At 40.0% G+C, this 27,501-nt stretch overlaps 1 protein-coding gene across 1 annotated transcript in view; it reads left to right on the top strand.

The window, feature by feature from the left end:
* Positions 1-10,581: 10,581 nt before the first annotated feature.
* The window catches only part of LY75 (lymphocyte antigen 75), a 43,027-nt gene continuing 26,107 nt past the window's right edge, over positions 10,582-27,501 (top strand). The window contains exons 1-13 of the mRNA XM_021526308.1: positions 10,582-10,684; positions 12,822-13,196; positions 14,002-14,175; positions 14,429-14,593; positions 15,157-15,267; positions 16,901-17,041; positions 18,525-18,713; positions 19,348-19,505; positions 20,326-20,436; positions 21,653-21,741; positions 22,077-22,249; positions 22,426-22,622; positions 23,971-24,113. Coding sequence (XP_021381983.1) covers positions 10,582-10,684; positions 12,822-13,196; positions 14,002-14,175; positions 14,429-14,593; positions 15,157-15,267; positions 16,901-17,041; positions 18,525-18,713; positions 19,348-19,505; positions 20,326-20,436; positions 21,653-21,741; positions 22,077-22,249; positions 22,426-22,622; positions 23,971-24,113 — 2,129 coding nt within the window. The remainder of the gene's footprint in view (positions 10,685-12,821; positions 13,197-14,001; positions 14,176-14,428; positions 14,594-15,156; positions 15,268-16,900; positions 17,042-18,524; positions 18,714-19,347; positions 19,506-20,325; positions 20,437-21,652; positions 21,742-22,076; positions 22,250-22,425; positions 22,623-23,970; positions 24,114-27,501) is intronic.

Raw genomic sequence — 27,501 nt, 5'->3', positions numbered from 1 at the left:
AGGGCTCGTGGCTGTGAGTAAGGAGTGAGGGAGTAAAGGTTAAAGATATATCCAAGGTTTAACAAATATGGTTACTCTTTCCTTAAGGATTAACTTTTGAAGTTAGTGTTTGGTTCATCCTATTTTTAAGGTAGATCTCAACTGCATTCCATATTTGTGCCTGAGTTAAAGTTAAAATCAACATACACTTAGCACTCTATCTCTCTGAAGACTTCAGGTTGTCAATTCAAGGGCTAGGTTTGTAAAGGGAACACAGTCCAGCCACCAGACTTTATACCAATAAGTAATATTCAACAGTTCCCAATAAGAACATGAGTGAGACTGTACTTCACTAGTAGCAGTACCTTTTTGTGAGGAAACAGAATAGGGATATATAAATTTCACTTTGTACTCTAGTAAATATTTCAGTGCTTTGAATGAAGTGCATCAGTTCCAAAAGGAAACACTGAGCACTTACTTTAGCTTGGTAGTTATTGAATTAATCTGGATCAATGCGGATTCAGATTCAGAAAAAGGGATTGTGTTTGAGGTTTTTAATAGCAAATATGCTCAAAGTGTTGTGTATGATTAAAAATGGGACAACAGCATTTTGTCTTTCACTGTCTGGGAACATTCCTAGGGCACCAGTTCATTGACAGTTTTAGAGAACAGTGAGGAACTGAATAGCTCTGCACTGTCCAGATTTCTGCAAGTGTATTGGCAGAAAAAGGGAGAGTAGAGAAAATGTGAGCCTGCTGCTGAGTGGGCTTGTGGTAACACAGGATGCAGACAAGTCAGAGATATTCAATGCCTTCTTCACTTGTCTGTAGGATTTGTTTTCAAAAATCCCAGGGCCCTGAGACCAGTGGGAGCATCTGGAGCAATGCAGGCTTACCCTCAGTAGAGTAGATCAAAACATTTAAACAAACTGGACACAAGTCTGTGGGACCCAGTGGGCTGCATTCACAAGTGCTGAGGGAGCTGGCAGATGTCATTGCAAGGCCAGTCTCATGTATCTTTGAAAGGTCACAATGATCAGAGGAGGACTAGAAATTCAATGCAGATACCATATCTTGCTTCAAGGAGATAAGGGAGGATTTGGAGAACTACAGGCCAGTCAGCCTTTTCACAATACCCAGAGAGTGTTGGAGCAAATAATTCTGGAAACTATTTCAAAATATATTAAGGACATGGAGATGGCTGGAAATCATCAGTATGGATATATGAAGGGGAAAATTATGCCTGATCATCCTGATAGCCCTCTGTGATTAAATTACTAGCTTGGTGGACAAGGAGAGAGCAGAGGATGTTAATTATCTTGACTTCAGAAAGGCTTTCATCACTGGCTCTATCATCATTAACCAGCTGCTGACTAGATAAGTAGATAGTGAAGTAGATTGAAAACAGGCAGTAATGCCAGGCTCAAGAGATTATAATCAGTGGTGCAAAATCCAGCTGGAGGCCAGTTACTAATGATGCACTCTTGAGGTCAATACTGGGGCCAATACTGTTGAACACCTTCATTAATGATCTCAGATGATACCAGTGAACCCTCAAGTGAGGGTGAACAAGTGCACCCTCAGCGAGTTTGACTTGAAGACTGGGAAGAGTGGCTGATACATCAGATGGTTGTGCTGCCATTCAGAGGGATCTTGGCAAGCTGGATGGATCAGTTCAGAGGAATCTCATGGAATTTAACAAAGGGAAATGCCAAGTCCTGCACCTGTTGAGTAATGTCCCCACACACATTACAAGGGGCTGAGGACTAGCTGGCTGGGAAGCAGCTTTACAGGAAAGTGTCTGGGAGCCCTGGTGAACACCAGCTTCAGCATGTGCCAGCTGTGTCCTTGTGGCACAGCTGGCCAACAGTATCCTGGGCAACATTAGGAGCATTGCCAGTAGGTTGAGGCAGATGATAATTTCCCCCTACTTGGCATTAAGACACATCTGGGGTGCTAGATATTCATATCTGGATTTCCCAATGTAGGAAAAATATGGTTTCACTGGACTGAATCCAGCAAAGACAGCACAAAGATGATTATGGGACTGGAGTGTTTGTCATGAGGAGTGGCTGAGAGCTGGAGGAGAGAAGCTTCAGGGAGATCTTATCAATGCATTGAAAGATCCAAAGTTAGGGAGAGTAAAAAGATGAAGCGAGACTCTTCTCAATTGCATTCGGTGAATGAACAATAGGCAAAAGACACGAAGTGATCCATAGGATATTTTTTTAACAAAAGAAAAAAGGTGATGGTTTGGGTTTTTTTTGCTATTGTGGCCATGAGAGAGATGTCCAGAGATATTGTGGAGTCTTCATCCATGGGGATATTCAAAATGCAAGCGGAACCAACCCAGGGAAATCTGCTCTAGTTGATTCTGCTCTAAGCAAGAGGGTGCACTAAATGATCTCTTCAGATCCTGTGATTCTTTGACTTAGGTACTTTAATTTATTTCAACAGCATCTGAATATTTCTTCCAGGTTCACTCTTTATAGAGATTTCTGAGGCTTCCAAAGTTTTGCATGCTGATGGGACTTGTGGGCCACAGGTCCCTGCTGGGTCATTTAAATACTGCCTATGATAGATCCAGACCAGTTTATTCTCTATGGCCAAGCTGTTTCCATTTGAAATAAAAACAAATCTTAAGAAACTTGCGGACTTCACAGAATAAAGTGCCGCTGCTTAATAGAATATATATAAAAATAGATGGTTTAGTACTATGGGTATATTATTGCCTCCAAAAAAGAGCAAGAAGCGTAGATGCACTCGTTAAAGTGACAGGACTATTTAGGTAAGCATCAATTTAAAAGATCACAAATTAGAAATCTACCCATACTTCATTACTATAACCTCTTGTTTGGTTTTTGGTTGCTTTGGTTTTGTTGGTATTTTGTAATTCTGTGATTTATTTGGCTATATTGAGAATTATGACATACAAACCAAGGAGTGATAATAGTACTGTTTAGGTATTTTGCTGAATATAGAGTGTTACCATATTTTTCTTTTTCCTCTTTTTGACATTTAAAAATATAACTAGAGTTACTCATGCAGCATTGTAAAGTATGTTTTCCAGAAGCTGCCATAAAGAGCTGCATTACTCCTTGACAACCTCAGGAAAGGAAAGAGAGTGGGCTTTGCTTTTTCAAAGCCAGGAGCAGGTTCAGCTTGGGCACAATGGATGATCTCTGCAATAGAAATATGTCACATACAGAGGTGATCTCTGAAGTGACCAAATCCTGAAGCCTTTATAGCTTAAAATCTACTCTGAAATTTTACCTAGAGGGTTATTACTGCTTAGTCTGGCAGAGCACTGCAGATCTGAGTCATGAGGGATCTGTGCTGCTCTGTACTATCCTCATCTTTCCCATTCTCCCTCGCCTGTTCAAACACATGAAGCCAGCTCACCAGCAGTACTTGTGCAGTGATGACAGCCTGATAGCAGTACCCTCACAGTCTCTCCCTGATTCACCCATGGTGTCAAGCACAGATAGAAGTCCTATAAACTCATTTATATGCACTGTCCACCCACCAACTTTATCTCAAGCTGTGTGAGTGTTGAGTCACAGACAGGTAGTTCTTGTTCAAATCCCAGCTTCATGTAAGCTGTGGCTAATAACAAAAGCTATTTCAGTCTCACAGAAATAATGACTAAGGTACAAATAATTTCCTTACAACAAAGGCCCCTTAAATCAATAGGAAAATGCAAAAAGCAAGTTCTTGTGAAGAGGACTTGCTGATTTGTTCACCCAGCAGGAGCTTTCATCTAGATTAAGAAATAACTGGTGGACCATATCAACCAGGTCACTCTTGTCTGCATGCTTGCAGACCTCATCAAAAAGCTGTCTAGAGGCCTAGATGGTACATACTATATTTAGAGAAGATGCATTGGCATTGCCCAAGATCATGTTTATCCAGGTGCACATGAATTTTATCCTGTATTGCAGTTTCTACTGCTTTGCCTGCTACTGATTTTAGGCTTGCCAGCCCTTAGTGTTTCCCATCATGTCACCTCATTTACCCTCTGGAATCCTCTTTGTAGAGATTGGTGTCACACTGCCACTCTCCAGACCACAGGCACATGGAAAGGGTGAAGAGAAGGGTAGGTCCATTTGTAGGCTCTCGCTCAGTGCTCAACACTGCCTTAAAAAACTCATGTCTGCAGATTTGTTACTCTGCCCAGTTTGGTTTATAGCCTTTCCCAGTTAGCACACTTTCAAGAAGTGTCTCTGCTGACTCTCAAAGAGAAGGGGATCATCAGCTTATTCCAGGGAACATATGCAAATAGGTAATTTAGCTTCTCTGGAAATATTTTGTCCTCTCCTCTTTTTTTTTTTTTTTTTCTTTTTTTTTTTTTCTTTTTTTTTTTTTTTTTCTTTTTTTTTTTTTTTTTTTTTTTTTTTTTTTTACCCTGCATTGTCCTTTGATTTGTCAGACTCCAGTGGGCTTCTTGGTCCTGATGTACCTAAGGCAAGATTTAATATTAGTCTGGATTTGTTTTGTGAATTGCTGCTCACAGTTCTTTATTGTTCTTTCACTGTGCTTTTCATTTACATGTTGGTTTATGATCCTTTCTGTGGTTTTGCATTTGAAGAAGACTTAAACGTCTGATTTCTAATAATCTACCAAGTGGTGAGGTTATTGTGCCCACTTCCTTTTGCCAGTTCTCAAGACTTTAGTAGGTGGCACACGCTGATGCTGTGCTGTGCACCCTTCAGGGAGTTCAGCTCCAATGGTAAGAATTTTCTCTTCTTAGCTGCTACCTTTTATTTCTTCTTCACAAGCTTTCTCCCTGCTGTCCCTCTCCCTTTTGAAACTGGGTGCAACTGCTCTGAATTCTTGGCCTTTGTCAAGCCTCTGGGAATTCCAGATGTAAACACAGGAACAGAAACCATGAGCTAAAGATGTAGGTCAAAATCTTGCACAAAAATGAGGGCCAAAAGAGGGGCTGCATCTATTCTGTGGCTTCCCTGTCCCTCTGCTCTGTGAAGCGATATTGATGGAGTCTAGTGTTGTCTGTGTTACCTGGCAATGCTGCAGTGTCCAGACAGCATGGAGGTTACATGAGGTACAATGCTGGTTATATTTCCCACCTTCTTTGCCCATCTGATCATTCTCAGCATGCTCTTTCTGTCCTTCTGGTCAGGCAGGCAAGTGGCAGACTCAGGACTACGTATGCTTAAAGGTGACATTTTGGTGCATTGGCATTCTGTGCCACCTTCTGGGTTCCTATTTTGTTTATTTGATCTGCTTACAAAATCTCATTAATAAATTTCATTATCCCATTACCAGCAGAGGTAACTCCTACCTTTTCTGTATATTTTATAGTCTGGTACTAAAATGTGTGTAGCATGTCTTGCCTTTGTCTAAGACCAGACATTTGATTTCCGTCCACTTATTCATTAGATGTTTAGCATTGTTTAAAGGTATGTTTGTTATGGTGTTTGTTTCCTCCTTCATTTCCCATTTGAAAGGTATTTTGTTTTCCTATTTTTTCTTATTTTATTTTTTTATTATTTTTATTTGTATTCTTATTTTTTCTCTCTGGACTCTCATGCACTCAGAAAGGCACAATTTCCATACTTTTGCTTATGGCATATTGAACTGTGAGTTCCCCACTCCTGCTGCTACCCAGTTTATATCTTAATCAATCACAACCTTTACACACCAGCAGTTAAGCCCTCAGTGAGTTCACTGTCTCTGTACAGACCCTTCTTATCTCAGAAGTACTCCCAAGCTCAGCTCAATCTGGAGTTTTGCCCTTTAAACCATTTGTTGCAAGTTTGCTCCTTCCTGGTCATAACATAAGGCAGTGGGGGCATTTTAGAGATTGCTATTAGTAAGGAATGAGTTCTGCCTCTAAAACATGTGAGACTCAAAACTACAGGCTCTTTCCCAGCACTTTCAGGCAATTGTTCTGCTTTGCATGTTTAAGGAACAAAACAAACCAAACCAAAAAACCCCAAAACAAACAAACAAACAAAAAAAAAAAACAAAAAACCACACCAACACCTTTCAAATTTAAAATTAAAAGCTCTTCTACCTGAATTAATTCTTATTTGCTTCATAAAACATTTTCCAAATGATAACTGATTTTCTTTTTTTCTTTTAAATCTTTCCTTCAAATGATGTTTTCTGCAACAAATATAATGTGGTACAAAATACCATCTTATTTGCCAGTTCCCACAATCATAATTTAAGTAATGACCCACACTGACACAGTGATAAGGGAGAACAGCTTTTGAGGAGATTGAGCATATAAACCCTGCCAGTAGACCCACTAAACCAAGGCACACTTTCTGTTGAAAATGCACATTACAGATGTCAGAGACCCTTTTTTAAAGTGCTACAGAAGAGTATCATTTATCACTTTACAACTTTGAGCAGTTGTCTCAATGCTAAAGTACTGCTTATATTATTTTGTCATTGTTCCAGAAGCACACAGAGATCCTAGCAGGAGCCAAAGCCAAACTAACACCAAGAGAAAGACATTCCTTGCTATCGACACACATGCAATGTGGATGTGTCCACACTCCCTTCTTTGTCTTATTTCCCAAACCTGTTTCTGGTATTTCAGTGGCTATGAATATGAATTCTTGAATATGCATCAGGGCAGAGCAGAAGGCAACACTACAGAAGTTGCCACTGTCACATTTGAGTAAAAAAGGAAGTTGATACTAAAAAAAGGTCTGCAATTCCTTTTATTATTTATGAAAGTTATCTACTGCATGCAGCAGAAGAAACAGAACAGTCTCTAAAATGCTATAATAACATCTAGGTATTTATTTTAAATGGTGACAAAGAGAATCAAATGTAAGGGTGCCTAGCAATAATAAACCCTTCAAGCAAAATAAAAGCCTCAAAACTTTGGAACTTATGCCAAAGATGCATACAGATATTGTAGAAGAGATACACATAAACTTATGTGTAAGAAATACACATAAACTAAGCTGAGAGAACTATTCCTTCTTAAGTTTACTGTGCAATAGAACAGTTTCATAATGTGCTGAAAGGTTAGACCACTGCAACTGCAAACAGGAAATCAAGAGCAACAAGGGAGAAAAGCCATCTTCCTTTGTTTTCCCTTTTTGCTAAAAGCATAACATTCTTTGATGTTTAAAAATAAAGTCCTCAATATCCATTTAAAAAAAACAAGGCAGCAAACAAAGTAAGTGTCCATGAAGAAAAGACCATCCAGATGGAATTAATGCAAAGCTTAATTAAAGCTACTGCTTAAAGACCTCTGGTACAGTCTCTCTTTATCCAAATCAGTTGCTTTTTAATGACTTTTTTCATAGCCATGCATGGGGTAAACTCCATCCAACTAAACTTGTGTATCTGTCAAAAAATAATCTTTTGGCTTTTAGCTGCATTTATGGTAAAAGTTGCAATTGTCCAACTTTCTTCTCCATTAAACTATCTTTAAACACGTCCAGGACTGATATTTTAGACTATTAGTAAGCACTTTACTCAAGCCAGAGCCATGTTCTAATAGTAAACTTAGCAGCAGAGTCTAGGTAGCACTGAAATCTTTGTCTGCACATCTGCTTTGTGGGTACCATCACTTTCTTGGAGAGAGTCCTCTCCATCAGGAAATAACTGCTCCTGTAACTCTTGTAAGCCTTCAGGTGGCTATTGGGTGTGGTTTGGTTGATTTTTGGTGGTGTTTTTTTGGTTTTCTTTTGTTTTTGTTTTTTCTTGGGGGGGGGGGGTTGTTTGTTTTTTAGTTTGCCTTTTGTTTTGTTTGGGTTTTTGTTTGTTTGTTTTGGGTTTTCTTGTTTTCTCCTGTAAGGACTTAGGCATTGTAGGCAGCCATGTTTCAAGGTTAAAAAGGTAATAAATAACTAGTGATCCCTGGTCAGATGTCCCAGTTTCATAGTCATTGCTGGAGGAAGTAGAGAAAAGCAGAAGTTACCATCTCCAGAACCTCTTGCTATTCTCATGAGATGCTGTAGGCAGCAAATCCTTTTGCACCATTCCCTTTGTGCTCAGTGGCACATGTGGATGCACTCAACTTAGCCAGAAAAACTGGATTACAATGTGTTGAATGTAAAAGGAGGAAGGTTGCTCATGCAAAGTACCTATTTCACAAGGTGAGCAGAACAGAGACGGGGTGGAGATTTATGGATAGACACTTTCTACAGGCATTGCTATTGTTAAAAACATATGGGCATAAGGGCAAAAAAATTATCCTTTGATAAGCAACAAAGACTCCTGCTAGAAATACAAGGTTCTTAGTCATTATGTTGGCACCTTGAAAGGCTTTTTGTTTGGAAAGGCAAAGTAGTCTTCTTGGCAGCAAAAGGCTTCTGTGCATTACTGTGAGCTCTGTGGTTGGGCCCTTCTGTATCTGAAATTCTGTATTTGTTTATCTCTACAGGCATGGTTAAAATTTGCTCAGCCATTAACTCTGCTTTGAAGTGAGCTGTCAGTATTCATGGGCACGTATAATGCTTGTGACTTGCAATACAGAAACTGCTCACTGATTATTCTGAGTGATGGTTGCTGTGCAGCTCACATTAAATGCAGGAGCCTCATTAATAAAGGATAAATCCTATAAGAAGTAGGCTTTGGCATCTTTACAATTTTGATAAGCTTTAATACAAACCCACTTTTTCAACAAGAGAAAACTGTATTAGAGTTCCATAGATTATCACCAAATCACATTTTTTTCTGCATGTTCTTTTGAAAATTTTGGTTGGTAGTGGGCTCATCAGTACTGTACATTTTGTATCTCCTCTTACATTAATGTATAATGGAATTGAAGTATAGGACATGTTCATGGACCTAAAACTGAAACTAGGAGGCACCAATGCAAGCTGCAATTTTTCCTATTCTTGGGCATTCTTTAATTTTTGAGCCAGGATCAGGTTTTGAGTCTGTATTATCAAAGATTATATTTTATAAATGGATAAACAAAAAAGGAGCTGGAATCAGAAGTGTGTATCTGAAAGAATATGTTACATATGTTAAGATACCTTAAGATGCCTCTCCTCTATTAATACACATATTTGCTGATACACGTGTGGTAAGTAGGATGCTGGTAATTTCAGAATTGCTGATACGTGTTCAGTAAATATGCACTGCATGCTGTTAGTTTCAAAGTGAAACTTCACAACTAAGCATTTCCAAACTGGGACAGTCAGTACATTTATAATAACACACATTTGGAAAGATTGATGGGAACGCAGGGTTCACACCTGCTTCTTGTTTTATTTAAAAAGAGACACACCATCCCACCACATATTTAATTTTAGTTTCAATAGCTTTAGTTTCAATAGCTTTTGCATCAGGCTCACCAGTGGGGAATTTCTGCTTCCCATTCTCTGTGTGGAGACTTTAAAGCTTTGCTCTTCCTGAAAATGAATTATTTCTGGTAACACAGATTTGATTTTGCTACATCTACAGACTCCTCTCTTCCTGGACCTGACTTCGTATTTTTCAAATAGCTCCTACCTTGGCAGCCATGTGCAGTTTCCAGCAAGGGAGAACATTTGTTAACTTGCAGGTGTCTGTTTTTGTTCACTGTATTTCCATTCAATTCTCAGCCTGGCACACCCTCAGCTACTGTGTCCCCAGGAGTACACATTCCTACATGATGGGCACACTGGAAGCATAAAAAACAGACTGGACATTGCATTTCCCATCTTTATGTAAATTTGGTATTTCTTTCCATTAACAATGGCTCTTCCAAGTCTAATCAGAAAAAAAAAAAAAAAAGTTTTTTTTCTTGTAATTTCACAAATAGTTTTTTTAAAAAGGTGGAGCTTGAGGTATACAGCCTGTCCAGGTAAGCATTGAATCAGACAGCGTATAGCTATAACCCTTATTTTAATTCACATAGTTTCTATCAGTTTTCCCTTTTTTCTCTTTTCCTCCTTCAAGCCAGCTGGTTCTCGCCATGTACGTGTTTTTACTTTTGGTTTCTGCAGCTTCTGTTGCCGCCCGCGAAATTCTCTCAGCAGCGCTTCCTTGGCACTGCGCAGAGCCGTCCCCTGCTCGCCCATCCCCGGCGGGGACGCTCAGCCCGCTGCGCTCGGGGACGGTCCGTGGCCCCGCCGCCAGCGGGGACCGCGCATCGCAGCGATGATGTGTATTACTTGTACCACTGAAAATATTTTATTTCCGTGTGTTTGTTAATTTTAGATTGGTCTGTTCACCTTTTGCCTTTTCTTCACTTCTAGCAGTTTAGAAGTTAGGCGTCCCCCTTTTCCCCCAAGTGAGCGTCTAAGATTTTGCGGGTTTTGGGGTTTTTTTCCCTTTTTTTTAGTTTTAACTTTTCTGACCGTGCGACAATTCGACGATCTACTTTTCCAGTGTTTCTTCGGGTTTTCTACCCTTTTTTTTTTTTTTAATTCCTTTAATTTCTCCCGTTTAATTCTCCTTTTTCCTCTCTTCCTCCCCGCCTCTCCCCTTCACCCTCACGCTCCCGCTCGCGGCTCCTCGGCCGCGCTCGGGCCGGCCCCGCCTCGCCCCAACCTCGGGGGCCGCTTTCCTCCTGGCAACAAGTGACGCGCGCGGGGCGGCCAATGGGCGGCGCCGGCGGGCGGCGGGCGCGGCCGAGCCCGGCAGCGCGGCCGCTCCGCGCAGCCTGCGCGCCGCGGGGACCATGGCGGGCGCCGCGGGGACCGCGCCGGGCGCCGGGCGCTGCGTGCGCGGCCTCGCCCTCGCCTGGCTCCTGCTGTGCTGCGCGGCCCGCCGCCACCCCGCCGGTAAGCCGGGCGAAGGGGGAGGCGGGGCGCGGGAGCGCCGCGGGCGCGGAGGGTCCTTGAGCGCCCCGACGGGCGGGTCAGGGGCGGTGTGACGGGCGGTGTGACGGGCCTTCCGCCCCGGCGGTCCCTCGGGCGCTGCGCTCGGTGGCGAAGTCCAACCGCGCGGAAACAACCTGGGAAACTTAGGAAGCGAAGAAGGCAGGAAAAAGCCCCGCACCTCCCTGTCGGACCGTGCGCGTGGCCTGGGGGTCGCGAAAGCCGCCGCCGGCCGCGCTGCCACGTTCGGTGCCCGCGGAGCCGGGGCCGGGCCGCGGCCTTTGGCCTGACAGCTCGGCGGCAGCACCGCCGGGCCGGGCAGCGCCCGGCAGCGCGCCCGCCGCCGCTGCGAGGCGGAGGAGGCTGGCCGTACCCCACGGGAAGCAGGTGGAAAAGTTTCACGTTGAGCAAATTCTTGTAAGCCACGGCCGCTAGCCTAGTCTGAGCTTACGGGAAACAGGCTGAGCTCTGCGCTACGTTGCGCCTCACGTATTTTTTATATGCTGTGATAGTAACAGGCTCAGGTTGGTAGCTGAAGATGTCACTAAAACTTCATGGCCAGAGCAGTTGAACTGGAGTAATCATTAAGAAATCGCTGCCAGACAGATTTGGTGAGAAAACATCAGCAGTTTTTCCCGGGGAAATTTTAAAAAGTGATTTTCCACTCGGCATCAGCGTGAGGGTTGTGGAGGAAGAAGTGAAAGAAGATGTGAGAAGGGGCTAAAAAGTTGTTGCAAGAAATAAAGAAGAGGAAGAAATCCATGAGGGAAGAATAAGAAGCAAAAGCAGATATAGCGCTGGAAAAGCACAGAGTTAAAGAATAACATAAAAAGTTATTAAAGTTATATATAACATAAAAGGTTGTTAAAGTGTCTTAGTAGGATGAAAGGGACAGTTGGCTGAAGTTAGTGTGCTACTTTAAAAAATTTACTGTAGTAGATGTGTGATTACAGATTTCTTCTTTATAGTGTGATCAGCTAGGCACTATTTAAATACTGTTTGGCACTTACACAGTGGAAAATTTATGGGTATACTGGGAGGTAGTGGTAAAATTCACTGCATTAACATCACTGGATATTTTCCTTCCCGTTCAGCCAAAGCTATTAGTAAGTCATGACAGAAAAACACAGTAGGAATGTGATTGACAGTGCATTACTATTAAATACAAAATACTGCTCAGCAAATTCCTTATTTAAGCAGCAGAATAATAGCCTTGTGGGTCTGAGACAGCCCCGGTCCATTTCAGCCTGATTAGTGAAAGTTCTGCACTGTGGAGCCATCTTTTTTGTGGCATATAAATAGTTTTAGGGCATTTTTTTCATGGTTTGCTTGTAAGAAGTGTTCTTTTACTGAGAGAGAGGCATTGGCTTTTATTAGTAGGGTGATCCATATAGTTTTTAAATGGTATACTGTGTTTTATCAACTTTAATTTTTCTCTTCAATCACAAACTAAGGCAGAACTGAAAATGTAACTCATCACAACTGAAAATGAAACTAGGGTTCCTATATAATTTAAAAAATTACACTCCTAATCTGTTGTGTGCTGTCTTTCGTGGGATACTCATTCTAAAACTTTTTCCTCAAAGTAGTGCTAGTTAACTTAGTAATATGGCAGTTGCAACCACAAACTGGTTCAAAATGTAAACCTCACATGCTGTGTATCATATATGAAAAAAAGTACTTAGTAAGTACTTATTAATTATATTTTATGGTGTCTGTTTTGTGTGTTTGTGTTTGCAGATAGGCATGAAGACAAGATTCTTTACACAGTAAGCTGGCAAATTGATCAGGGGCTGATGCAATCAGTACATGTTAAATGTAGAGGAAGAATTCTTATCACTAGAATTGGACCTAGAAGTCTCATTTTGTGTCTCCTCATTTTATAAAGACTTGGAAAGAGCTCTTTTTTCACAGAAGTTAAGACTCACTAAAGAGCAGGAAAATGCACTGAATGTGGCCTCTACAAAAGAGGTGGTTTTACATATGAGCAGCAGTTGTGGTACTTACCTGAAAGCATTTCTCAGAATGTGATTACCCTGTTAAAAATGATCTTCCTGTGAAAAGCATACCAAATCATAGCCATATGTTTGTTCTTATACAGGCAATGATGCTTTTACCATTCGCCATGACAAACAGAGCAAGTGCATACAAGTTAAAAACTCACAGCTAGTCATAGATGACTGCAGGGACACGAGTGAATATTTATGGAAATGGGTATCCCAGAATCGCCTCTTTCACTTGGGGTCCAAGCAGTGCCTGGGTCTTGATATATTCACCAAATCAGTGTCTCGCCTGAAAATGGTTGATTGTAACTCAGAATTAATGCTGTGGTGGCGATGTGCTGATGCTTCCATCGTTGGTGCATCTCAGTACAAAGTAACTATCAAGAATAACTATGTGACTGCAAGCATAAATGCAACTGACCAGTGGAAAAGCAACGATTCCTCCAGTGATATCTGTCAGTATCCCTACCATGGTAAGTTTGCACTTTGAAGATTTTTTTTAGTTGTTAAGGGCTTTTTGAGTATGTCTTTGCCAATAAGTTCTTAAAATAGGCAATAGAATGTTGTGCTGTAGAGAGAAACTTTAAAGGTTGTTAATAAGAAATAACAGCAACTGCAGAAGTTGTGTTACTGAGTGGTTTTCTTAGCAGATTTAATTCCCCCCTGCCCCATATTTAATTATGAAATACCAACCATCTTCTATCAGAACTGACACTGCCCTCCTCACCGTAATGAGCAATTTTCTGTTAGCAGGGTTTGAGGATGTTTTCTTTGCTGGTAGGCTATACAGTCAAATTCAGAGCATGCTGCCAGCTCACAGCCTGCTGGACTGTGAGCTTTGGTATGGTACTGTGTGCACTTACCATGGAAGCCAGTCTTGTCTCAAATCTCATGCTTGCTGGAAGAAGTGGTGAAAATGTGCTTTACCTTTACTTCTGGATGTGTTGATTATTAAGAATCCTTGTTCTGTAGGACTTTGCAAAACACCTGGATTTCAATAGGGCAATTAACTATCTGTAACTTACCAGGATGGGGAGACAAGTTTCTGCTGTTTCTCAGAAGAAAAATTACAGAAAAATACTTCTCAATGTATTTTTTTTTCAGCTCTGGCATTGTTGTATATTATCTGTAACAAGAAGACCACAAGTGTCATTTGTGTGCATTAGGTTAACTAAATGTACAGGCAGTAACACTGATTTGCTGTACTTTCCGTGTCTAAGCAAGGGGGATGTATTTACTTGTTTTACTTCTTTTATTTTTTTTTTTTTTTTCCCACAGAAGTTTATACCAAAGATGGCAACTCTTACGGCAAACCCTGTGAGTTCCCCTTTCTGTATAACAAGGTGTGGCATCATGACTGCGTTCAGGATGAAACTCACACGGGTGGGAAATGGTGCGCCACTTCTGAAGATTATTCTCGCGATGGAAAATGGGGAATCTGCTTACAGCCAGGCACGTTGGGTTTCTAAATAGACATCCTAAAAGCATTCTGTCACTTCTCTGATGTACAGCTCCATCTTTGTGTGGCTTTTAAACTGTTTAAAAGCTTTTCTGTTGCAGCATTGGCTTAAACTGCAAGTATTAGTGATGACCAATATAAAAATCAATAGACCCTCAGTATTATATTCAAAATACTTTCTTTTGAAACTTTGATAATGTTTCTCTAGAGTTTTAACTACAAATACCTTCTGCCTCTTTTAAACAGAGGATGGTTGTCATGATATCTGGGAACATGATCCAGGGTCTGAAAATTGCTACCAGTTTAATACACAGTCTGCTCTTTCTTGGAAGGAAGCTTACATTTCCTGTCAAAGGCAAGGAGGAGATTTGCTTAGCATCCAAAATGCATCTGAATTAAGTTACATACAAGGTAGGTGTAATTATTCACATGTGAATACTGGGAAGCTTTTATAAAGTGGAGGCAGCACTTTATTTTCTGTCCTAAATCTCTGGGTCAAAAACTGATTGTACTTTAAATATTGTGGCTTTCACTTGCACAGCAAAACCTAGGTGCTAATCTCATTTTAGGGAGTTATTTAAATTTATCTGTATGATTTCATTATAGCAGTTAAATGTTGTTCTTATTGTTAGTGAGGAATATCCCCAAAATCTTATATACAGGCCAGAGTCATAGCTGGTGTTTTAGCAATATGTTATCTCTTGCTATGGAATTGTCCTCCCTGATGTTCAGTCTTGACCTGGAGAAATTATCCAAGTGCCTTTGGGATTATAAAACCAAAGGAGAAACATCTGAAGACACTGGGAGGGAAGGCTTTATTTTTAAGATTAATTTCTTCTCCGTTCAAGAAAGTTAGCATGTCCAATTATAGTCAAAATCTTTCTTTACTGAAATGCATGCAATTTCAATTTAAAGGAGACCAATAAAGGATGAGCATTTTATACAAATTGTTTTCTTTAAAAAAATATCTCTAGGCAAGGATGACATTGCTGAGATCTTCTGGATTGGCTTAAATCAACTTGATGTTTCTGGTGGGTGGCAGTGGTCAGATCACAAACCTTTGAATTTTCTCAACTGGCATCCAGGTACTGTCTTTTCTGGTGATATTGACAATATTCTCAACAGTAACTAGTATTACTTATTTTTCATCTTATTCCACTTCCAGAGACATCTTTTCCTCCTAGCCAGCAAATATTTTTATTATCATTTTATGTTTACATCTGATTAGGTTAATAAATCTCTAAAAAGGTAAAACTTAAACAGCATTTTTGAAGTCCATTTTAGTAAAGTATTCACAGCTTTCCTAGCTGCTAAATTTCTCCTCACACTGACAGAATGACACTGATTTCCCTCAAATATTCTGATTGTGTTTGCACAAGGACTGATGTTACTTAGAAGCTTAACTTGGATTTTTAAATTTCAAGGTTGCCTAAATTTGTTTCAAGGTGAGGATGAAATAATTATAAAACCCTTGAAAAACCTTTTTAATTACTCCAAAGATGCTGGTAAGATGAGTGAGAGTATTTGGAATTTCCAGGATGAATTTGTAATGTTCTCACAAATATTTTATGCATCTATATCTGTAAGAGAATCCCAGAGTAATAGTCATAAGAAATATTGAAGCTAATGTCATTCAAGCTGAATTTGAGCTTTTTAAAGTGGAATACTCTTTTTTGTTTTAGTTTCTAGAATAATGCTGCAACTGGAATTCTGTGAAAAGTTGAGAAGTAGTTTCTGTTACTTCTTTGATAATTTTGCTAAGAAATTTCCATGGGATTTTCCAAGTGCACTCTCTCTTGTTGAAAGGTTAAGAACTTTGCTGCTTTTACTGTTGACTGCATCTTCTTACAGAGCTGTGACCACTCTCTAAGACTGTAATGCAGAGCTTGAGGCCAGACTATCCTGAGATACAATGGCATACTTTAGCCTGCAGTCAAGGCAGACATATTCATGTCTACTCCTCTTGTTAAAGTACTTTCTGGTGCCTTACAGGAATTTTGATACCTGCAAGTTGAGCCCATTACTTTTCCTTTCTCTTTACCCATCTGAAAAGACCCTGTCCTGGTCCTGCTGTTCTCTTTCATGGACAACCGAGATTTACCCTGAGCCTTTTTTCTGTGAGCCTGAACTAAGCCAGGACAAGGGAGCTGAGGTGCTGCTCTGTGTAGGTCACAGCTTGGGTTTGCATTGAGGCTCAAAGAAAAAGAAAGTCAATTGGAAAGGGGCTCCAAGGGAAGTTGAAGACTGCAAAAAAAGAGTTGCTTTCTGTTCTGTTTCAAATCTGGGGCCTCATCTAAGGTTTCTGTTACAGTAAAGGTTATGGTTAGCATTGAAGAACTGTGTTTGGAGTGAGGGTGGAATGGGACTGCCAAAGGAAACTGAGGGTTGTGAAAATGGCTCTCTCTGAGATATTTTTAGTCTGGGAAAGTGCTCAGCCAGGGTTTCTTTTATTGTAAATAGAACATTCCTCCTGGTTCTATGATTAAACATTGTAAAAGAAGTCAAGATTCCTAGATTCTGAAACTTTCTCTCAGAAAAAACATTCTGTGGGACCTGTGCTAGGACAGCTGCCCTCAGTTGATGCAAATTATGTTCTTCAAATACAAGAGGCTGTACTATCCAAAGAGTGTTATACTTGTATTGAAAACCAGTAGTTACTGCCTTACTGTGTGATAACCTAACGTGTGCTGTGATGTTTTTATTCATTCCTGTCTATAGATATGCAGAGTTTATCTCCACTGGATGGGAAGAGTTGTGTGGTGATAAATGCTACTTCTGGTCAGTGGCAGAGTTACCACTGTGGGACCGAACTTCCATATGCTTGCAAGAAGTCACTCAGTGAAGTTTCAGGCGCTCCAGGTAGGACAGTTTTGCACTTTGTATGTTAATACAAGTATAATGTTCACTTATGGAGTCATTCTTCTCCCTCCCAAGGCTTTTCAGGCATCTCTGCCAAAACATTTTCACAACAGCTTTGGTTTTTTAGCAGAGCAGAAGTAAACTCTGTTTCTTCAGTGTCAAGATGATGCATCACAAACAGTTTTCATTTTTTGCAGCTTTTTCATTCACACATAAAGCATTTTGCAGCAGTCCTGCCCTTTTCATCGCATTTTCCTCCATGGCTTGTGCCTACTTTTCATGTATTACTGGCAGTCTGGAACTGGCAGTTGCACTCCAAACACTTTCACCTTTGCTTTAAGCTTATTTCTCTTCACTTTTGATGTGTGTTGACATAAAATGGGACTTACCTGGGTCTTGGATCAAACTGTTGAATTCAAATAGAACTAGTCGGGTAATCTTACTGTCCTCTGAAACCAGGCCAAGGACTGAAAATCAGAGTGCAAGAGTTGGTACTTTGCTCAGTGTGTAATCTTTACTGGACCCATAAGAGCTCTTATAAGACAATAATTCCTTTATCACTACCTAAACACAAACAGAAGCCTTCAGTGTTTACAGTGACAATGGCCATGCTTTTGGCCATTTATGTACACCTGAATGTCCCACCCTTCCCATGCCCATGACCATTTCTATATATGCTTTGGCCTTACCCAGTTCCCAGCAAAAACTTTTATTAAAAGGTAATTGTCCCTGAATGACAGGGAGGTCTGGAGGACAAAGAGTGTGGTGTCTCTGGCTAAGGCATGTTCTCTCCAGCTTCCTCTGGAGAGGTGTGTGCATTTGAAGAAGAAACAGTAATCAGTTTAAATTTAACTGAACTGGTTCAGATTTCCCAGTGCTACTCTGAAAGCTAGTTGTCAGTTAACAATTTTTGTCTGTTCTCTGGCTCCTCAGTGGGGTATGTAGAGTTATTACCAGTGTTTATATAGTGTTTTATTCATTTAAAAAACAAAATTCCTGTGGTTGGAGTATTTTATAGTGTGTTCTGAACCAGAAAGGCTATTATATACCTTTTCAGCATCCATTAAAACTAGTTAGAATTCTTGAATATCTTGAGAAGAAAAAAATATTTCAAACCAGGCATTTGTTGAGTTGCATGTTTCTTTCCTGCAATGAATCAATTTGATTTGTCTTCAGTTGCTTTTGAAATCTTCTTATAATTACTTTTGAATTTTCTCTAAGACCAGCTTAATGTAATGCAGTCCTGCCTTTTGCTTTCACTCTCGCTAATTTCTTTCTCCTTCTGCCTACTTTATTGCCCCAAAATATTACAAGTTCTCCTAATGCTGCATTGAAGTCTGTTTGTTTGAGTAAGCTGTGACCCTTTCTTACATGAGCCCTGAAGGGACGTGAGCACGTTCTGATTGCTGCCTTCTGGCTATTTTCAAGGTGCTGCTGGCTTTAAAGCCAACCCCTTGCACTATTCATTTCTCTTCGTTATTAGAGTTTTGGAGACACGTGGATACTCGCTGTGATCCGGGCTGGCTCCCCCACGATGGCTTTTGCTACATGCTGATAAACACCCAGGCACCTTGGAGTTCAGCAGATGAGTTGTGCAAAGCAAATAACAGTGACCTCATCAGCATTCACTCATTAGCAGATGTTGAACTGGTTGTTACAAAGCTTCTTAATGGTGAGTTGGGGTAGTTGTAAAGGTCAAGCATCAAGTGCTGCACACTATAAATTACAAACTGCTTTCCATGCTCTAGCGTACTGTTGTCATAACCACTAGCTTTTAAGTGTGGGTGTTAAGCTCTTACTCAGGCTAGTGTTGAATGTTGTTGTGCAGATCTAAGCCTCCTGTGTTAGGACTTGTTCTGGTTCAGTCTATTAATTTATTTATTTCCTGGGCTAACCTACTGCTAGTTTTGTAATACTTTATGCTTAATTTGCTTGTTCAAAGAGAATAGTAGATAGCTGGGTAATTTTTTTTTACTGCTGAGTCATTGAACTAATAAATAGTATAGCTAGTGTTTGATGTATACAGTCTAAATTTGGTTTAGGGTTTTTTTGCTTGTTTGTGGTTGGGTTTTTTCCCTATTTCTTCCTTCTCTGTTAAGCTTACTCATAGTCACGTGAGTATAAGTTAAGAAACAAGATAACAAACATATGGTCTTTTCTCACTATAAGAAAAATATCACTATACTGCTGCACAGTATTTTTCACTTCTGTGCAATATGATAAATTTAATTTTGCTGATAACACATTGCTTTCCTGTTAGTTTGAATATTATATTGAAATTAAAATGTCCTAATTTTAAATTACAGATGCTGAAGAGGAAATGTGGATGGGTCTCAGGAGTGACGATGTGCCAGCCTTGTTCAAGTGGTCAGATGATTCACCTGTGGTTTTTACCTACTGGGATCAGAATGAACCAAAAGTTCCCTTTAACAGCACTCCTAACTGTGTGTCTTATTCGGGCAAGGTAGGAATACAGTGTGGAGTTTGGTTGTTGGTTTGTATTTTTTCATCATATTAGAGGCAGCATTGGTGTGTGTGGAAGTCAAGGAGGGGGACAAAACAGATAGCTGATCTTATTTCTGCAATAATCTTTAAAATACATTTTTCTACAAGCAAATTTCTTAAAATTATTTAGCTAGAACTTCATGGCTGTGTACTGCAAAGAATGGAAATTACTCCCAGCTCTGAGACTACCACATTGTTGGCCAGACAGCTGGCCTTGTCACTCTGTATTTTAGGTTACTGCATGTCTCTGGCAGAAAGGTAGGAAGGAAGGGATATCTTCAGGGTTCAGTCATCTCCCAGAACAATTTGGGTCTGTGGATGGAATGTTCTAAAACAGGTATTGGTGAAGGAAGGAGGACACTAAGAGTGGGAAGCAGGCTGTGTGCAGCATCCTGCAGATTCATTAGGAAAGTGGAGCACCCATTTGCCTGCTGTGCCAGCAGCCTGGCACTGGAGCTTGTGCTCAGCTCCTCTGAGCTACTTCCACATTAAGCTGAGCACACCTCCTGCACCCATTCCCTTCCTCATCTCAGAGAGTTGGCACCACCCTGGCCTTTTCTTTCCTTTCTGGATGTGATCCAGAATCCTCCCATCCCCATGTGTGTCAGCTTTCTCTCTTCCTTCCAAACATGTAACTGTGCATATAATCCAGGGCATCCAACCCAATATCTATACTAGAGGAATTTTGGCTTTCTTGGCGATGGAAACAGCCCGTGCAAACACAGAAATTCAAAGACTGTTAGAATTTAAAATACGTCTTTTTCCTTCCATTCTTACAGCTGGGACAATGGAGTGTCAAGTCCTGTGAAGAAAAATTGAAATATGTTTGCAAGAAAAAAGGAGAGATTTTGAATGAAACAAAATCAGATAAAAGCTGTTCATTGGAAGAGGTAATAGGAAGCCTCTATTTCTTTTATTGTCATGTGGCTCAGAAACCTGCTTGAAATCACTTACTTCCTCTACTTCCATTTCTTTCTAATCTGTTCAGTAAAGTCTGTGAAACTTTTCATCTGAAGAAGTACATATAGCATATAGCATAAACCAAATTTCACATTCTCCTAAGCAGGCACAGGATGTAGTATTAGTATCTCTATTGATGAAAGTATTAATGAGCCTGGACCCAGGAAAGGTTGTGTTTTATTTGTTTATTTAAAAGAAATTGATTTTATTAGAAATGTTATTGATAAAACCATTTGTTCTGTTGTTTTTGCTCAAATTATGTTTTAAAATTTAGGATAAGCAATTTGCAACATAAAGATATGCAGGGATTTTTAACTGGGATTAGGTTTGTTGCACTTCACTGGCTCTCATTTTTGTTCTAGGACTTGAATAAAAGTGGGGGCTGTTTATTTAAGCTGTAAGATGTCGTACTGTAAAAAAAACAAAGCTTTTGTCTTTTGAGCTAGCCTGGGATGGTATTGCTAGCTACTTCAGAGTTACTTGCTTCATTTTTGTGTGGCATATTGCTTGCAACAGGAAAGATGTTGACCCCTTATCTTTCTTTCTATGTGACCTTTTTACTCTGTCTTTTCAGAGACCTCCAGCATGTAGAGTTACAGCTTTCTGTGCTGTTCAGACACCAGTGGCACTGCTAGGCTAGAAAAGAGTTAATACATTAATGTTTCTTGAAATTTCAGTGTAAATATGGGGAAAAATGTTTGAATAATAGAAAAGTTTAGTAAGCTCACACATTTTCAGTATCAAGTATTTTTTTCAGGAGTAATGAAACACTGGTGTATGCCTTCCTAGTATTCTTGTGTTTGAATCCTTGCGTTGGTGGAACAGCATGAAAACTTCTATTGTTTTGAATAGGACTGGGCTATTGCCCTTGTGTTTCTGTCTGTAAATGCAATAGTGGTCAGAAGACTCTCCCCTGACAAGCTAAAACAGTGGTGTATTTTATTCCTGTGGCTGCATTATTTTTTACAACTGTGAATCTGAGAGTTGATGATAGTGGACCTTGTGTGTGACACAGTGCATTTCTTTCTTGTATATGCTGTGCCAGCTTGTGGGCACCAGGCAGTGTTGGCAATGATTTATTTTCTCCTGTATGTAATGCCTAAATTAAGTTGTTTTGTATAAATGTGGTTTTTGTTTGCTAACCAGGGATGGGAGAGACATGGAAACTACTGTTACAGGATTGATAAAATGGAAGTTTCATTTGGAGCCCAGTGCAATCTTACAGTGATGAACAGGTAAAGCACATTTGTAATTTGTGAGCAGGTTTAACATCACAATCCTGGAGATAAAATCAGAGATTAAAACTGCTGTGTGATAACTAATGGTTTATAAATAAAAAGTAGAGAGAGAATTGTTTTTGCCAAGAACTACAAATGTGTGACAATGGTAAACTTGCAATGTGAAGCCTTCTTGGAAGTATGAAAATTCCCAGCCTGATGACCCCATTTGAATATGGGACTGCCTGGATGACTGCTTGACTCAATACTCATGTAATATCTCTGGTTTTTAAATTATCTCAGAAGTTTTCTATCTTTCAAATATTGACTACGATTAATCTGTGAATTTTCAGATTTGAACAAGAATTTATTAACAGTCTAATTAGAAAGTACACAAAAGTTGAAGAAAAGTACTTCTGGACTGGTTTGCAGGATATTAGCCAGTCAGGAATATATTCCTGGGGTGCAGTGAATGGGGAAGCACCTGAAGCTGTGACATACACTAACTGGAATTCCATGCAACCAGGTAAATTTGAAAACGAAAAACATATAAAAATACTGTCCTTTTACATTGAGCAAGCACTGGAGTGCCATGTTACAGAACTCCAAGCATGCAATAAAGTAGTAATTCACAATTATGTGAGGGCTTTTTTGGAAACCAGCCAATGGTTTTAAATGTGGTTTTGGTGGCTTTAATTTTAGAGTTTTCAGGAGGATGTGTGGCCATGTCCAGTGGAAATTCTCTTGGAAAGTGGGAAACTAAGGATTGTAAAACCACTAAAGCATTTTCTGTCTGCAAAAAATATATTGGGAAGCCCAAGGAGCCAGAAGTTCTCCCAAAGCCAACTGATCCCTGTCCCCCTGGGTGGCATAATGGATCTGGCCTTGCCTGCTACAAGGTAAAATGTTATTCCTGTTCAATGTTAATTGCTCATTACTGTCTTGGAGGAAGTGAGTGATCAGCCATTTTGTGAGCATAGCTGCTCTTGAGGGCATTTTAAAGGTGTTCCTCACCAGGAGAGGGAATTGGTGTTAATTCAGATTTGCTGCCTGTAGATACTGTCCTGCATCATCCTCTGCCATTCCTGGAGGTGCATTGTGTCTTTTTCTGGGGGCAGCTGTCTGGGGCTTCAGCACTGGCCCTGTACTGCTGTCTCAGGAGCCTGATGCTGTTGGAGGGTGCTGTGCCTGTGCCCTCCCTGCTGCTCTCAGGCATGCACAAACACATGAATAGGGAAAGAAAGCATCACCTTCCCTTGCCCTTTTTCCTTTCTGTACACTAAGAGTACAGATAGAGAAGTAGGATTTTCTCTGGTGTGAATGTGGATATATAAAAACATTCAGCCTCAGTTGTATTTTACTGTTTTGAAGCAAACAGTGAAAGCAAGCAGCTGTGCTATTTAGCTGGAATGGCTTAAACAAAATTTTTCTTAGAGATGCAGATTTTTTTCCCTCCTATTAAAAATTAAATCAAGTTAAAACTGAGACTGTTCATTGGTCTCATTATTTTTTGACTCAGTGTCTGCAATGAACTGTTTCTTGTAAACAGCTCATGTAGCAGAGTGGGGAAACCCAGCTTGAATAACAAGGGTGTAGGCAAGCATCCCAAAGGGATAGGTCTTCGCTGCTGTGCAGCATAGCTGTCCCATAGCTGATGGACATGACAGCTGGCCCTGGCAGATTCTCCACAACTGCTGTTGACCAAATGCAGCGTGTCTGTGCAGAGAGATGCAGCTGATGGGAATTGTCTTGGACTAAAACCAAGGGGATCAAGTGGATGTGTTAGCTGAGGTGTATGAGCCAAACTTGAACCTCAGATGCCTACAGGTTTCCAAGGGGGTGCCAAAGAACTTTATTCATGCACAGCACTTAAATGAGCCTGGTTTAAGTGAACATTAGGCTTTATAGTTCACCATAAATTTAAAAGAGCCAACATCGCTTAAAACTTATAACTTGACTTGCAGTTATGGAATGAGCTGACTGGTGGTTTCTAAAGTCTTTCTGGTAAAGAAAAACAGAGAAAGTCTGTCATGTGGAATATGTTGTGTTTGAAACAAATTTTGTCAGCTAAACTTCAGAGTCTGGCTGTTGTCAAGCAAACTGAAAGAAAAATTGTTAAGAAGTCAAGTTCTTTTCCTATAACTGGAAATACCAGTTATTAAATCTCAGGTGGCCATATTTTAGTAGAACAGGAGCGTTTTAAAAATACTGCCCCATTTTCTGCTCTGATGTTTGGCTGTTGTGAAGTTCTTCCACAGTGAAAGAGTGCTGCGAACCAGGACTTGGGAAGAGGCAGAAAGGTTCTGTGAAGCCCTTGGAGGCCATCTGCCCAGTTTTAGCCACTCAGAAGAAATCAAGGCACTTCATTCTATCCTGAGAAAAATGATCAGGTAACGAACTAGCCATGTTCTAAAACTTTGATTCTGCAGTGGCTCGCAAATGCTGCTGCTGACCACAAATGGCAAATATGAGATAGTGTGTGGCACCTGTGCTTCCCAGAGAACAGTTAGATGTGGCATTTGAACTGCCTTGCTGGAAAATATCACAGGAGTACAGCTTGGGCAAATATTTCACATTGCTAAAGGCAGCACAGGAAGAGAAGCTTATGTAATGGAAGATACTCAAAACTCAAGTCTAGGTCTGTTGTTACAATAAATTATTCCTTCTCTGTGTTGAATTTTGGCACACTAGATGGTAAATGTACCTACTCTTTACTGGTACATTCTTTAGAGAGGAGTTATTATTTCAGTTTTTCAGATATGTCTCATTTTTATTCATGAAATGCTTCCTGACTAAACTGGGTGCTAGCTTTGGAAAATGTGAATAATGTAGTGTCCAGCAATCTGGTTGGCACATATCCTATTTGGCATAGCTGCACTAACACTATATGGGCATTAGATGGTTGTGCTCAGTGTTCTGGTATCAACAGATTAAATGCTAAATAATTTATGAGTTTAAAGCTTTATTTTTAATGAAATGAACTGTCACTGCAAAGCTTTATTAGGCACTGGTGTGATGTCAGATCCTTGTGTAATATGTTTTTTTTTTGATTGACAGTCTGTTTTTTAAGAACTTTTGCCTGCTTAAATTCAAATGCTGCCAGTTATGTGATGTAATTTTTTTCATCAACAAACTAAATCAGGATTATTGCAGAAGCTGACAGCATACAACACTGTGATTAAATTTTTAAACTTGATGACTGAAGAGGTGCCTTCTTGAGAAACCAGTGAACTTTCTTTAGAAATGCACAAGTCATGAAAATTACTCAGTGTTTATGTTAATAAGAGACAAAACCAAACTTGTATGCTCTATATATAGATAGTTTAGCTTGTATAAAAGCCACTTGTGATTCCTTTGCTAAACTGGCTGAAGTCCCACAATAAAAATCAGTGCACAAATTATTTCTAGCTGCAGACCTTATTAGATGGTTTTGCAATTACAAATTTTGTTTTAGTGCACCTAATCTACGATGAAATGTGAATAGAGAAGTAACATTTTATTTTCGTAGAAGTACTTGGAACTGCTTTTCAGCTTGGAGACTGAGGTGATAATTATGTTTTCTATTAGGAGTTTAAAGGTGGAGACTTCTGTCTTTCCAGGAAGTCAGTTGACACACAATGCTCCTGCATAGTTCAGAAATTTCAAACTTAGACTGAAAGATGATAAGTCCCAGTATTTCAATATTACTCCAGGAGAACTCAAAATGAGGGTCCATACATAGAGCCTGGTTGAAATTGACTCTGCAGTCAGTGCTGGAGCAACTGCTCATATAAAATATAACTGAAAACACAGTATTTTCATCTGGGATAACCCCTTTCTCAGCACTTCAGAACATTCTGAACTGAAATACTACATAGTTGATATTGCCTGAGGTATTTTAAATAATGTTTGTTTAGATAACGTGAAGAATTGTTGAAGATAGTTAGGCTTTTAAATTACTCTGAGGTGTTGATTACATACATATTTTGGAGGTCAGATGTCAAGGGTAGTTAATCTAAAAATCAAGCTCATTTGAAACAGCAAACCATGTGAATTATTTCACCAAATACAAATACTTTAGCTAACTGGGAGAAATCATGCTAAGGTGATACTAGATATGATTAGCTGCTGGAGTGTGCTGGCATGCACTTTGTTCGTATTCTCTGTATTTACTCAGTGCAAACTCCAAACTAAAGCATTCATTCAGTGCATTCATTTCAGCTTGGGGAAGGAGCCACACCTCGACTCTCTTGGTTTCAGGTTTTTTCCTATTGCACAGTTCTCTGGTGACTCATTGAGAATTGTTTGTTTTTAAATGCTAGCAAGAGTCATTTTGGTTCACCAGGAAAAGGGCAGCTTGCCTAGACCATTCTGTTCTTTACTCAGATTCCACCTTAGAGTCAAATAAGAGCCAGAATTGCTCCAGCCAAGTCAGGCTATTGCCATTGAGAAGGAATAGAATTTGCCTGCCAGCCTTCCCTGTGTAGAAGAAATAGGAGATAACCTCTTTTGGCTTTAAGAGACGTGATACAGGCACAACAGATCTGTTCAGCTACTTGCATTCTTTTCAGACTGTGTGTGTGAGCATTCTGTATCTTCTAACTGGCAGCAATGCTGGACACAGGAGGAGAAATAGCTTGGCCTGGTTAGAAGTAGCATTTCAGCGAGGACGCCTTACTGGAAAGAAATGCAGGTTGCCTTTTATATGAACAGCTCTGCTGCTGTAATTGTTTTGAGTCTAGAAAGCCTCACAAATGCTTGAGCTTGAGAGAAAATAATCACCTTAACAGAATGGCCAAAACAGCAATAAAGCTGAGATGCAAGTGGTAGTAAGCATGTTCATTCAGCTTCTCTTTTCTTCCACTCAAGAGCAGGTGATCAGCAGGACGTGATTTAGCTAGTGCAGCAGCCTGTTACAGCAGGGAGGACAAGGTGGCTCAATGGGCTTCATGCAGAGTTTTAGGCCAGCACTGCCTAAGATTAAATAATGCCTTAAATTGCACCTTTAAGGAGTTGGCCCAGATGTATACTTTGCCTCTTGTCAAAAACTAGGTTGAACTACAAGATCTAAAAGTTACACTTAGGCTCTTAATCTTATGTTGGAACTGTTATAAAGAATAGAGAGAATAATTTTCTATTTTGGCAGTTAGAATTTGATCAGAAAAATTACAGGTTAATAGTCCCTTCACAATCTGAATTGTATTTATTAGCTCGTGTAGTATTTGACTTTTATGAATGTTTAGCTCTGTGTAAAAGAGAAACCAGCAGTATTCTGCAGGGATTGCTAGAGATGTAGGGTCTTTCAGTGTCAGTGTGGAGTCCATTGTAAAGCACAAATTGCATGTATTTTTTTAGTTTAAAAGTCATGATACTTTAGATTTTTAGAGACAGTTCCAGGCATGTAGCTCAAAGAATACCCTGTCACTGATAAATCCATTTTGGTATCAGTCCACAGGATGAACTTTAATGCTTTGCAATGAGGAGACAGATACTTGAAGCACTAGCAAATTCCTTGCTGCAAGCTTAATTGCTATAGAGAGTCTTAATTTATCTTTGTCTTAAATGGCTGGTGGAATTCTTTCCTGTGATGAGATGACAGTATAATTTCAGAAGGTTATCAGAAGGCTTTACTGAAGCTTAAAAGTATTGTCAAGTGTAGAGTAGCAGTTACTAAATTACTCATGTCTGAACAATTCCAAAAAGGAGCAAAAGAGGTACATTAATGTGTAAGAGCCCAGTCATCTGAAAACATTGTTCTGTTTGCAGGCTAGTAATTGTAAATTGGGAGATAAGCTGGAG

The sequence above is a fragment of the Lonchura striata genome, chromosome 8, assembly GCF_046129695.1.
Source record: "Lonchura striata isolate bLonStr1 chromosome 8, bLonStr1.mat, whole genome shotgun sequence".
NCBI lineage: Eukaryota > Metazoa > Chordata > Aves > Passeriformes > Estrildidae > Lonchura > Lonchura striata.
Note: the sequence above shows the minus strand (reverse complement) of the source record. Positions and strands in the feature narration are given on the sequence as shown.